Source organism: Choloepus didactylus, chromosome 18 (assembly GCF_015220235.1).
Source record: "Choloepus didactylus isolate mChoDid1 chromosome 18, mChoDid1.pri, whole genome shotgun sequence".
NCBI classification, from domain to species: Eukaryota; Metazoa; Chordata; class Mammalia; order Pilosa; family Megalonychidae; genus Choloepus; species Choloepus didactylus.
In genome coordinates, this window is record NC_051324.1 from 33,470,917 (window position 1) to 33,485,105 (window position 14,189).

Here is a 14,189-nt window from a genome sequence, read left to right on the forward strand (position 1 = left end):
TTTGTTCATGGGAAATGTATATGTGAATTATATTGTTTTTTCAAGGATGTGTGCAGCTTGCTCTCATATGTTCAGAAGACAGAGCAATAGATGATGGATGATGGGGACGGAGGGAGGGAGGGAGGGAGGGAAAGAAAGAAAGAAAGAAAGAAAAGGTGGTGTGACAGGATGTTAAAGGTGGTGGATCGGGTATCAGGGGAGGGGGGGTCGGGGTATGCTGGAGTTCTATGTATGGGGTTTGTACTGTTTTTGCAACTGTTTCTGTAAGTTTGAATTTATCTCAAAACAAAATTTCTTATTAAAAAAAAAAAGGGAGGAAAGCAAATGAGGGTAGGTTGGGGGTGGGAAGAAGGGAGAGGAGGGACCTAGAACACAACAGAAATGGAAGAATTTTTTCCACCCCCATTCCTGGCCACCACCTGTCTAGCAATCAAGAACCATGGAGTTGGAGTTGGTACCCTTTAGTTCTGTCTCTATAACACATGGAAAGGTGGAGGAGGCACAGCATCAGAACTATGAATGCTACCATGAGACGTCACACAGGGATATTTGTCTGCCAGGGTGGAGCTGGACTACAAATCCAACCATGATGGCCTCTCTTTCTGGCAAAGGTCACACACATCTATCATCCCAGTCTTTGTTAATCCTTCCTTCCAGAGATGAAATAGTTCTCTTTGCCTTGGCAACTGCCCCCATGTTTCTCTTCCTGAATTGCATGATGTGAACATTGGGCTATCTAGATTACAAAATGGCACAGCTCAAGACACTCAGTTTGGCATAGGCATTTCAGATGAGACTTTTTCTCTACATGAGAGAAGGACTGTCAAATGCCCCTACAAACTATCAAGGTTGGGTCGATCATGCAATTAAGGTTTTAACATCCTTAGAACATCTGTTCTAAAGAATTCATTTAAAAAGGGGAACTCAGGAGAAAATTGTTTTAGAAAAGGAAACCTGGCTTGACCTTGGGTCACTGATTACTACTTCTTTTCTGGGCACAAATTCTTTAATAACCAAGATACTCACTTTCAGTATCTTTTTTTTTTTTTTCTTTTTCCTGAAACGGCTTTTTATTTTTTTTTAATTTATTTTTATTTTTTATTTTTTTTTACAGTATATATCTAATTTATTTTTTAAAAAAATATTCTGAATGGTTTTTATACAAGTAATCAAGTGTTAACTTTTTCGAGTGAAACTCCTTTTTAGGCTAGAAGAGGCTATGTGGAATTGCCCCATTAGAAATCAATATACATTTAATTTTTTATGCTGGTACTTCCACTATTTCAAAGTAGTCGTTTGGTAGAATCACATAACCTCTCTCTGACATGTCATCTTTCTCTTTCTGGAAATGTACAACCTCCTTTAATTTTTCAAGCTGTTGTTCTTGTCTTCTGCATCGTTGCTGTGCAGTCTTGAGTTTCTTTCTGAGTTTTTCCACTTGTTGTTCTAGCTGATGAATCCTTTTCCTTTGGTGCATGGTATCCTCCATAGTATAGTTGTGGTCACAGAAAACGGAGAGATTATCAGGAGTCTGAAGAGGAGGAATTAGTAATCCAATAGCAGCATCAACCTTGTCATGTGGTTCAGTACAAAGAAATATTGTGGGTACAGCGTTCTCTTTCAGTAACTTGTTGCACTCCCTCTTAAAGCAGTCTGGAGTAAAGTGCTCTGAAAAAATACTGCTATACTTGGTGGGTTTAAAGTTTTTTCTTCTCACAGCTGCCTCCCATTTTTTACAGAGACTGGGTCGAGTGAGAGGAAACCATTATTGTGTGCTGAAATGATAATCAAGTCATCTTGGCACTACCAGAAGCTTTCTCTAAAACTTAGGAGTCCGTGAGATTGTTCCTTTGTGGAAAGAAAAGGGCTTCTCCTTATCGTATCGGTTCTTGCAAACCGTAGGCGGAACAGGACTGCACTATCCTTCCGGTCCTCACTCACTTCACTTCTGCCGCCATGGCAGGCAGGTGAAACTGCTGTCAATGTCGTCGTGCTCGGTTTTAATGCCCTTGTTTCTAATGTAGCTTTAGCCAACAGTTACAGTGATGGTAGCCTCACTCGGGTATGACTAACGTGACTGTTTTGTTGTTTGCTGTAGCAGAAAAGACCACAGCCATCGCCCGTCTCCCATCTCCAAGATGGCCCTGAAACAGCTTTTTATTAAACAGTAAAGCAGAATTGCAACACAATTTTCAAATGTTTGTAAATTAGGTCACAAAAGAGATGCAAAATGTCTGCAGTACAACTATTATATATTCATACAGCTAAAGTCATTTACTGAATTTTACTTGCACCAATACAAACATAATATTATTATTACATGATTAAAAGTGGCCCAAATCTAAATAGATCTGCCTTCCTATTATAACTAGCATTTTAACATTACTTCTGCAAAATTCCCTTACCAAATGGAATCTACAACTGAATTTTTAAATCTCTTTAGCAAAAGGATGCCCAAAACTCTACAAATCAAGTAGTTGGGTTTACAGAAAATTCAAGAACTAGTAAGATAAACTACTGAGAAAAATTATCAATTAGTACATATGTAAAACCCTCCCATTTTATTCATGATTCGGATATTAATATACTCTTAAGGGTTTTTGCAAACTTGATCTTCTGGGCACCATAAATAAACATTAAGAGACTAAACTCTTTATAACTGCTCTCTTCCAGATGTGGCTTACATAAACTTAGTCAGACTTAATCCACTTTCATATATATTCTCCCAAAGACCTAATCTACGTCAGGGATGACACAAATCTGGAGTGAAAACATTTAGAGTTGGTTACTGTATATAGAGTATTTTTTCCATTCTATTTCTACGTTTCCTGAGATTTTCTATTTTAAACACACACACACAATCAGAACTCATCTTTTCAGATACGAAGTGGTCATTTTGTGCAGAAGGAAGTTTTGAACAAATCTTCCCACTTTGAAAATTCACAGTTTCAAAGAACAAGCATCATTTTTATAGCCTCTGTTTTCAATTTATCAAAGAGATCCTAGCTGAGAAACTATCTTATTTTGGTTAAGTTCACGTTATTTTCATAAATGATTAATTATTAAAATTACTTTTACAAATGTGGAACCAACTGTTTTTCCTTAGGAGAAGGAAAATGGGAAAGAAGAGGCAAATGGAAAAGAGGCACAAGACAGTGGCAGGCTACATAAAGCTGTGTATTCAGTACATGATTTTGGTCACTTTTTTACAGCACGGTAGTTATTTTCTTGTATCATCTTTTACAAAGCCTAAAATAAAAGTGCTAAACTTATAAATTAAAGCAAATTTGATAAAAACACTCATTTTCATGTTTTCATAAATATATGCAATTCTAATTATAAAGTCTCTACAATCAATTCATTTACACGTTTTCATGGACTAAGATAATATACAAACTCAGAGAAGTCTCCAGTTACACTTTCAGCGCTCTTAATTTTTGCCTAGATCTGCCATTATCTTCATAAATATTCAAGGAAGCCACAAACAAAGGTACTGTAACTTCTGGAATCTATTCAAATTTTAAAGAAAAAAAATCAGCAGCAATTCCATAAAACAGAATGGTTATCAACCCCTTACTTTCTTTTGTTTTCTGTGTCAGTTGTTTGAAAAACACTAGAAGCTGTCATGAGGCTTATTGCCCAAGAACTTGGTTTTCTGATTTTAGCTTTAGATTTTCTTCCTTAACTGCATCTACTCTTGCCGAGAGATCTTCAAGTGTGTGTTGCAGTTCCAACACTTGATTAATAAATCGTGTTTTTTCCTCCAGTTCCACCTGATTTTTGGAATCAATGGCATCCATGCCAGCATTCATCATCTTGGGTAAAAACTTTGAGGCCTCAGATACAAAACCCATGATGAATGGTCTGCTGCTTGAGGTGCTGGAAGAGGGGAGGGGGTTCGGGAGAAGATGCCTCAGGCCGGAGCACTTGGACCAAAAGACACCGGTCACTTTCATTATCTTTTGAGCTGGTCACCCAAGGGAAAAACTGACATGGTTCAAAAGGAAACATGCTTTATCACAGTGTTGGAATGAGTAGCTACTTTTTCAACAGAAGTGCATCGAATATAATAGTGTCTCTTTTTCTCACAGCTGGTTAAACATTATCTCTGTTATATTTTCCAGGTATGCTTTATGGCCAACCACAAATTACAGTAAGTTGGTAAAGAATGTTGATTTTTATTGACTATATTTTCTGTGAAACACAGGCTAAAAAGCTAAAAGGAGACAGGAAGACTGATAAGAAACACATTTGTGGACGGACAGTAATTTCTACTTAGTAAAATTATTCAGATATCAGAAAAAGATTCCCTTTACTTATTGGGATACATCCCTAGATCCTCTACACTATTGTTCAAATAGTCTGAATTAGTTATAGGCATCCTTTTGCCTTTTTCCTCTAAGTTGCTTTAACAGATCACCCTTAACACAAAACACAGGGAATGAAGTATGAACTTGCACACATTTATATAGACTATCAAATAAAGAGGGACATTAATTGTATATTTTGGATGGATTGGTATGGTATGTGAATATATCGCAATAAAACTCCATTAAAAGAAAAAAAAGAGGGAGATCCAAGAAGTCATGTAATTTAATTTTCTGTTGAGAAATGTCAGGTACAAAACAAGGAATAAATAAAAAGACCAAGAGCAACTGCTCCTCTGAGGTTTTTTTTTCCTGCTTACCAAACAGAACATATACAAGTGGAAATTTTAGAAAGCATAGAAAAAGGTGAAAAAGCAGGGAAACCCTTTATGTTCTTAATACAGAAGCAACCATTGTCAAAATACTGGCAGATTTTCTTGTCTTTATCCTAAGTAGTATTTCTTTTTTAAATACTGATGAGCGTTTTCAGTATACAAAATTTTGTATCTTACTTAAAAAACAAACAAACATGATACCTAAGTATCTTCCCATAAGTGTCAGTAAAAACTCCTGGTAATCCTTTTCAATAACCGTATTTCATATATAAATATATACATATTTTTTAACAGAAAGAGAAAAAAATCCTTTACCTTGGGTGTCTTCTAGCTGGGAAAAAGCCCTCATATTCAAAGTTATTCAACTGAATCCTTTACTCAAAGATTCCTTAAATATTCAAAAGCCTAGGTTCATTCTCATAAAACCCATCATTCTCATAAAAGCTGTAATCCATGGGTGTGAACAGAGAACAGACATTGGATAAAATATTATGAATGTATAATATTTTATCCAATGAATATACCATATTTTATTTAACCATTTCTCTAATGTGGGACAAATATAAGTTGTTCCTAATTTTTCAGTATTCTAAATAATGATTCAATGAACATCTGTCTGCAAATTACAGTGCATTTCCCTAGGACAAATTTCTAGAAAGGAAATCACTGGAATAAAAAACCATAAAATATAAAGGGCAGTAATCTTAATTTAATTTTGACACACAGTGTCTTCCTGGTCTACGTGATTCTACACATGTAGGAAGAGACCAGATTACTCATGTGGTGCCACTCCCCAGCAAGGCAGAATATCTCAACAGCAGCTTGGTTTCCACTGAAACTGAAAGTGGAGTGAGATTTAACAGATCACTTAGGCCTTTCTTCCTACACAAGCAGGGACGTGTCCTCCAGAGCTTTTCAGACTGCACACTGGGCTTGTTCAAAACAGAAAGAGATTTACAGAGCCAAATAAATTTTCACCTTTGACAGGAGTGTCCTCCTAAATAATATCCCATCAGATTTTGTGATGCTGAAGATTTAGGAATCAGTGGCTTAAATTTTCCCTCTTCAAAGGAGGCATGGCCAAGGTTATCGAATTACCTTAAGAAAGTAAGCATGAGCTAGTAGAATATCAACCTCTCTTCAGCTTCCTTTAGCTTTATTTAGCCCAATGATCTTCCATTTGGCGACTATTGACAAATTATACTCATATTCTTGGTTAGTGAGAGCTGCCAGGAGCCTCAGGGTGAGTGGGGCATATTTAGAGATCCAAATAGGGAACTTTGTCTGGAATTAATAGCTTCCCTAATTTGTATCAATAGCACAAAAAGACAGAGAAGTCAATTACCTTACTCACTTACCTAAAAAGGAATGCTTCCAGAAATAGTGAAGGAAATTTAAAATAATCAAGTACCATACAAATGCAAAAACAAGTACAATTCTTCATGTGACTTAAAAACTCCTTTGATTCTGTTGCATTTACTTCACCATCAGATTCTTTGTATCTCTGCCTACAAGCTGCCTAGTCAATCTACCCTTCAAACAACCCTTGGTTGATTAAAAACTGCCAGAAGCAAACAATTTGTGTAATGGAGTTGTTCTCTTTTTGAAATGACATTTTCAAAATTTAAAAATTGCTCTGGCTACAGTGTGGCAGTAGAAGAATGACAAGTTTGAAGAACAGTCATTGAGACATACTCTTGGGTGCCCGGTCTTGAAACGTTTCAGTCCCATCACTATGACCATCAAGGATAGCAGTTATAGTACTGGGATGCAACTGAACTAAATTGTTGTGGTCAGCTCAATTTAATAAACTGAGTTTCACTGATATCTAATAAATGAGCAGAGAGATAATTGCTACTTGGCATGCCATGGCCAGAAAATATAACTTCTTAATTATACCCCGAGTTCTGTCTCTATATTTACTTATTATTATTATTTTTGAATTTTAATTCCCCAATACAATTAATTCCAGTAGCAGGAAAACCGAAAAACCCAAGCAATCAGGTAAATGTAAGTGTCAAAGGGAATGTCAGTGAATGTTCTTCTAGATGTACTCAAATTGTCTAAAACAGAAATGGCATGATCCAGTTATACTGGGATAAATTTCACATAAAAAACCACAATCTTAAGGTGGCCCTAAGTACTTACCCTTTCCTGCGATGTCTGATATCGGAGGTGAAGAGCCGTGGGGTCCCAATCCACAGCAATATAGGCATTTCCAATGAAAGCTCTGTCTTCCCCACAATCAATTTTACAGCCTCTGCAAAATCTAAAGGGGGAAAAAGATTCATTAAAGAAGGAATAATTATAAAAGAATTTAAATTTTCTTTATCAATAATACTCTCTCTAAGCTCCATAACTTCTAAAAACTAAAAACAGACTTTTAGCAAATTAAAAAGACTACATAGCATAGTAAGTAGACTATGTCCTTCTAGGCTCAAAATTGCCAAACTGATTTATCTTTAAGGAGCTGAACGTACAGAATGGTAAATGTTGATCAAAAACTATGAATTTGGTGTGGATTGTAGAGTTTATAAAACCAGCTAAGTCTCAAAAGCAAAATTTAGCTTTCCTCCTCACAAGAAAGAGATGAATGAACAATTTCTAAGTTAATTTCAAATTTCTCATTATTTGCTATTACTTTTTAAACCAGCAATTCTACTAAAATTTTTCTTTTGCAGAAGGGTCACTTTACCTATACCATGGGCACCAAGCACAGGAGTTCCCATCTTTCTGCACAACTCGTAGAGTGAATGGATATTGGTAGCCCATACTGTCATCACTGAAACAGAAGAGAACATACACCAAAAAATATTAAGAAGTATTTCTTGTTTGGGGTTCAACTCTTTTTCCCTTGAAGTAACGTTAGGAAGGAGCATTTGTCACAGCAGTCTGCTCATGTTGACTGCTCAATGCTTCTTATCCTAACCCATTGGCTTCATTCTTGCACCAACCACACTCTGGACCCCCATGCTGTATTACTGATTACAGCAGGGTTACATACTAGGGTGCCTCTCCAAGGACTCTAGGAGAGTCTTTGTGTTCCATGCAAATTTTACAAGATAAACTAATCATGAAGTCATATACCAATTATCCTTCAGCCTTTATTCTATCAAAAGACTTAATTTAATTCATATTAAGCTAAAATAATTAGACCTTTCTACGACAAGAACATTGACATACCACAGAAGCCTGAAAGGTCATATCAGTCTTTTGAGGAGCTGGCTACATGTATATTTAGAAGCCTTCCTTAATCAGAATCCCTGATGTGGTACCTGCTCAGTACCCTCTTTTCCCCTGCCGTAACTATTCAAGGCTATAAGCTATATACCATTCTGGGAGTAACTTCCTTTAACTGTCAACAACTGAGTCAAGATGGCCTTGTCAGTTCCCCAAGCTGAAAAAAAAATTTACTCATTCTTGCCTCAATACTAAGAACATAAGATAAGAGCAGTATAGTTTATGGCTCATTTGGTGACTGGTAGTGACTATTACATGGTTGCTGAAGGTAATGAAACCAACATAAAAACTTAAGGGCAAAAGTGGTTATCATTGTGTCCAAGTACAGGAGTTCCCATCTTTCAACACAACTCATAGAATGGATATGGACAGCCAATACATCCAGTATTAGGCAGGTCAATGTAAGGAATCAAAAAGATAAAGGGACAAAATGATCAGGCAGCACTCCCACTTTACCCTTTTGCTCTAACTGAAGCCTGGCTTTCCTGAGGACCCCGATTCTCCCATAGTCTTTTAAGATAGAATGTTTCTTCTCATACAACCATATATCCCAGAATGTGGAGGTAAGATAGGGGTCTTCTCCTCATTCTTCCTTGCTACTTCCAAATGATTTCTCCTTCCTTTCTAAAAAATTCTAGATTCTCTGTAACATGTGCTACTGAATTATACTACCTGCTATTCCTCCCTGGTTGGTGCTTCTCTTCCTTATTTACTAAAGATTTTAGCATCTGTTTTTTCTCTCCACCACTACTTCTATTATTTATTCCTGGTGACTTCAACATCAAAGTAATTAATCTAACAATACTTTGGCTTCATTTTCAACAATAATAACTTCCACCCCATCTGAGACAACGGACCTATTCAAGATCTTGTCAAGACAAACTTAGCCACCTCCAAAATCTCAATTCCAAGTCACCCACTTTACAATCACCATTTTCTATCTTTTCAGATCACTTACTCTAGTATCATCACTCCTAATAATTCTTTCACCCAGTTGAAACTTCCAATCACTGCCCTCAAACCCACATTTTCCTTTTTACCCACTGTCCCTCGAAATAATTATTCTGTTCCATAGACCCTAACTCCAGGAATTTGTCCATTTAATCTAAAGTTTGAAACTTACTGACATAAACACTCACAAAACTAGAGAAATGTAGAACGAACCCCTATGTATTCATCACCCAAGTATAATAATCACCAACTCTTTGCCACTCTTATTTCATCTATACCCTTCCCTTCCCCCAATCCCATGAGATCTTTTTGAAGGAGCTCAGAAGCATTCTACCATTTTATGCATAAATATTTTAACATGTATCTCCAAAATATAAGCTCTTATTGTCTTCTCAATGTTTGCAGGACCATTCTTTCTTTAACCCACTCCAAATTCCATGCTTCAATCTATACTACACTTCACTAAAACAGTTTTGAGAAAAGTCACTGAAGACGTCATTTTACCAAATCCAGTGATTAATTACCAATCCTCTCCCCACTTAATCTCCTCATAGCATTTGAAATAGCTGATCACTCATTCCTTGAAACACTTCTTTCACTTAGCTTCTGGGATACTTTTCACTCCTGATATCATCTGGTCTCATGACTTTAAATAATACCTTTTTTGTTGACGTAACCTATATATTTCCAGCAAAGGACATCTCAAGTGTATATCCTACTTGATTACATAACAGCCTTCTTGAATTTAACTGGATTTCTGTCCTCTCTTGCCAAAACCTGCTCTTCTTCTTCTCTAATCTTCCTCATTTCATTAAATGGAACTACCATTCACCCACAGTTTCTCAGGCTGAAAACCCAGCCTGTACTTCTCATTCTCTCATACTCTACATCCAATCATTTGCAAATCCTGGAAAAAGTCATTATATAGAAAGCCCTTTAATTAGTCAGACTTTCAATCCAATTTCATTTGGCCAGTTGTCACTTTTATTAAACATTCACCAACTAAATTGCTTCTCTACTGCTTGCAGTTTTCCTTTAAAATGTACTTACTTTAAGCTTTATTCTAATCAAAAGACCCTACACCATAACAAATAACTGTCAGAAGAAAGAACTTTTTTTACTAAGTTAAAACAGAAGCAAAACTCTCACCTGTACCATGATATCAAGAAAACAATCTGAAATTCAGTTAAGATATAAAGAAGCCATCATACTCCAACAATTGTACAGAGTAACTACACTTACTAGTCCAATAAAACAGTGGTGGAGGAATAGAAAGAAAACAGAGAATGTTTATTTTCTTTATCTAGACTTAAGAAATTATTCCATGTTAAAATGACATGGTATGGAAATAATCCAACTGAATCATTTGTTATGGCATGAGAATTTTCAGAGTTCATATATAGATCACACACCATCACTCACATTCTGAATTTCAGAAAACTGATACAAATTCACATTCTCTACTTTTGCAATAATAGAAGACAGGATATTACCTGAAGCACTGGCAAGAAGGATTTATGCAAGAGATTAGAGAATAGAAGGATTATCAGATACCATAATGTCTAGGTGACTAAAGGATGCTGTATAGTCTGTCCTAATCCATGTATCAAACTAAATGATTTAACTATGTGCTTTCTAGATAATCTTCAAATAGGGACTAACTGGACATGGAATGCTTCCCATAAATCATGCAGAATCCATATAAATTATTATCCTTCTAGAGTTTGGAAACTACAAGGTCTAGGCTGATCCTCCGAACTCACCAATCTTGAGCATGGTTACTAGCTTCCTGAGGTGGGAGTGGGCTGGCTAATCGAGACACTTGAATCCAAACGGCATCATACAGGTCTTTCTTCCGGGTACGCACAGTACATGGAACAATCAGTGGCATTCCAAAGAGGCTGGGGCGATTCTTCTGAGATGACAGAAAATACAATTCTGTCCTCATCTATATGTACAAACAAAGAGAAGAGTGAGTCAAGAAGAGCAGCCTCTGAATCCTCCCTTCTAAGATGGCCAATAACAAGCATCACTGCCATTTCAAATTAGTTACTACCACACTGTATATCTAGAACCATCTTTATTAGTATGAAAATAATGGTTAAAGTGGAGTCACTGAAAGGTTGAGATGTTGCCAATCTATCAGACTTGGTTTTCAGCATTTAAAATTTTCAAACTACAATTTACGCTAATAAATATTTCTCATACACACTGAATCACATGTAAAAGCTAATAACAGTTTCATAGTCAAGACTTTTGCATATTTAAGACCACTTTTGTTTTCAGAAAGTATGCCAATAAATTAAAAAATTCTCTCAAAATGCAATTTCCAATAGTTAGCTATTGACTATTGTCAGAGCAGTACCCCTCAAACTTTTGGGGAATTGTGAAAATCAGTTATTTAATTTCATTAACAATTTACATACCTCCCTAAAAGTAACTAGGTGATTTTAGTTTTTATTTCTTTTAATATTTGTTTTGAGTACGTTAAGGAGATTTTTATGATACTCCTTAATATAAAGATACTGCACAAAATTAGCTTGGAATGGTTGGTGGGGATTCAGGATTGCTTGAAAAAGTAAAAACTTGGGACATTTAATTCTTTTGAAAGTTTGGTATTCTGTAGCAGGTAGAAAAGCTAACTCAACAACTTATAAACTTACTAATGGTTGGCTATTTCTAAGAGAAAAGACCCTTCTGTATTTCAGAGTCTCAAGCATTTTATTTTACTATTATTCACTTAAGCTTAGCTAAATACATGATTCTAAGAACCCATTTTCATGTGTCAGTATTATTATAAAACAGTTCAGTACAACAATTTTTTTAAATCTAAAACTTAGATTAGTTCTTTTCTCCTTAAGCCTCCCACCTGTGCCAAGTTCTTACCTTATTTCTTTACTTGCTTATACTGTCAAACTTTATCTAGTTTTCATTTTTTTCTACTTCTCTGATCCAAGTAACTACCTTTTTCTTTCTTGAAATTGACTCATCATTTAGCTGCTGTGTCACTACCTTGTATTCCTATTTCTCCCTTTACCTCTCTGAATATTTTGCCTATGTTGCCTTGCCTTACTCCTCTTCTTTTCCTAATTTGCAGAAGGGAGGAAAGAGGAAAATAAACTACTTTCAAAGTAATTCAACCATGAGATTAAAAGGGTCTGAAAGAAGGTTGCAATGAAAATGAAGAAGACATAATGAATTCAAGTAGTCTTTTCAAAGAAGAAATTAAAGGGCATAGTAATATAATGAATATGAGGCTTCAGGAGAAAAGGAAAACAACTCTAATAACACTGCCAGCTTTTAGTTTTTAGAATGGAAAAATGGTGCTACCTTCCTTGGGGAAAGGGAGTTGACTTGGGACAGACGGTAAAATCAATTTTAGGCAAATTAAGTATTCCCAAAAGCATCGGGCTAGATCATGAAGAAAACTGGAAATAGGGGATTGTGTAAAAGGTGAAAATTCAGAGCTGGAAATAAGGCTTTATGATCCATAATTATAAAATCCTGAACATAGTGCTTCAGCATTTACCAAGAACTTTATAAGCAATACAATATTTTAAATACATAATTGATAATTGAAAAGGGCTGTTTTCTAAGAAAGATAAAAGAATATGTGAGTGCTTAAAAATGATTTGATAATGTTTGGTAAAGAAGAAATGGGGAAATATATGCATGACCCAATTACGTTAGCTGATGGAATCAGCTAGAGCCACGCTTAAGGACAATTTCAAGTCACAGATGTATCTCTTAGTTCTCTAGGCTGTCCGCTCATACAGTCCTATAGTCTAGAACACTGCCCACATGGTCAGAGACTCACTTTAAGTCAAGGGTTACTAACTCAAAGAGGGAAAAAAAACATACAAAAAAACAGTACATCACAAAACAAACAGCTATATAATCACTACTCAGGTCAGGAAACAATACTGCCAGCACTCCAAAAGCCTCCCTCTTGCTTCCTCAGATTATCAAGTCTCCCTTCCTCCCCAAAGTAACTGTCATCCTGACTTTTGTGGTAATCATTTCCTTGTTTTTCTTTATAGTTTTATATCCAATGTATATATAAATAAACACAATTTCATTTTTCCTGTTTTTGCAGTTTATATACAGAATTATATAATCCTTATTCTTTTGTATCTGGCTCCACACCCCCCCCCCCAAAATTATGTTTATAAGATTCATTTATGTTGGGTATAACTATAAATCCTGTTTAAATGCTGTATAATATTCCACTGTGTGAATGTATTACAAGCTCCTTATTCTTTCTACCATTAATAAACATTAATGTTTTCAGTTTTGGACTCTTATGGATAATGCTGCTATGAATATTCTAGTATATATCTCCTGGTACATATATCTATTGGGTGGATACCTAGTAGTAGTTATCTTTAACTAGAAAATCTTTTTCCAAAGTAGCTGTATCAATTTGCACTCTTGGCTGGTATGAGATTTCCTGTTGTTCCATTATTCTTATTAACACTGTCACTCTGTCTAATTTTAGCTATACTGGTAGGTGGGTAATGCTATCTTTTTTTTTTTTTTTTTTTTTTTTTAAAGCCAGAGACTGGGACGGGGCCCCACAGTTTTTGTTTTTTTTTTAATCTTCATTTTATTGAGATATATTCACATACCACGCAGTCATACAAAACAAATCGTACTTTCGATTGTTTACAGTACCATTACATAGTGGTACATTCATCACCCAAATCAATCCCTGACACCTTCATTAGCACACACACAAAAATAACAAGAATAATAATTAGAGTGAAAAAGAGCAATTGAAGTAAAAAAGAACACTGGGTACCTTTGTCTGTTTGTTTCCTTCCCCTATTTTTCTACTCATCCATCCATAAACTAGACAAAGTGGAGTGTGGTCCTTATGGCTTTCCCAATCCCATTGTCACCCCTCATAAGCTACATTTTTATACAACTGTCTTCAAGATTCATGGGTTCTGGGTTGTAGTTTGATAGTTTCAGGTATCCACCACCAGCTACCCCAATTCTTTAGAACCTAAAAAGGGTTGCCTAAAGTGTGCATAAGAGTGCCCACCAGAGTGACCTCTTGGCTCCTTTTGGAATCTCTCTGCCACTGAAGCTTATTTCATTTCCTTTCACATCCCCCTTTTGGTCAAGAAGATGTTCTCCGTCCCACGATGCCGGGTCTACATTCCTCCCCGGGAGTCATATTCCACGTTGCCAGGGAGATTCACTCCCCTGGGTGTCTGATCCCACGTAGGGGGGAGGGCAGTGATTTCACCTTTCAAGTTGGCTTAGCTAGAGAGACAGGGCCACATCTGAG

At 36.1% G+C, this 14,189-nt stretch overlaps 1 protein-coding gene and 2 pseudogenes across 5 annotated transcripts in view; all 3 read right to left on the minus strand.

Moving 5' to 3' along the window:
- USP32 (ubiquitin specific peptidase 32) overlaps positions 1 to 14,189 on the minus strand; it is a 333,441-nt gene that overhangs the window by 13,926 nt on the left and 305,326 nt on the right. For all 5 annotated transcript variants that reach the window (XM_037809640.1, XM_037809643.1, XM_037809642.1 and 2 more), the window contains 3 exons: positions 10,657 to 10,841; positions 7,398 to 7,484; positions 6,851 to 6,971 (listed from right to left, as the gene is read on the minus strand). In XM_037809640.1, the coding sequence (XP_037665568.1) occupies positions 6,851 to 6,971; positions 7,398 to 7,484; positions 10,657 to 10,841 (393 nt within the window). The remainder of the gene's footprint in view (positions 1 to 6,850; positions 6,972 to 7,397; positions 7,485 to 10,656; positions 10,842 to 14,189) is intronic.
- LOC119513766 lies at positions 326 to 2,117 on the minus strand (annotated as a pseudogene).
- On the minus strand, positions 1,633 to 6,798 carry LOC119514082 (annotated as a pseudogene).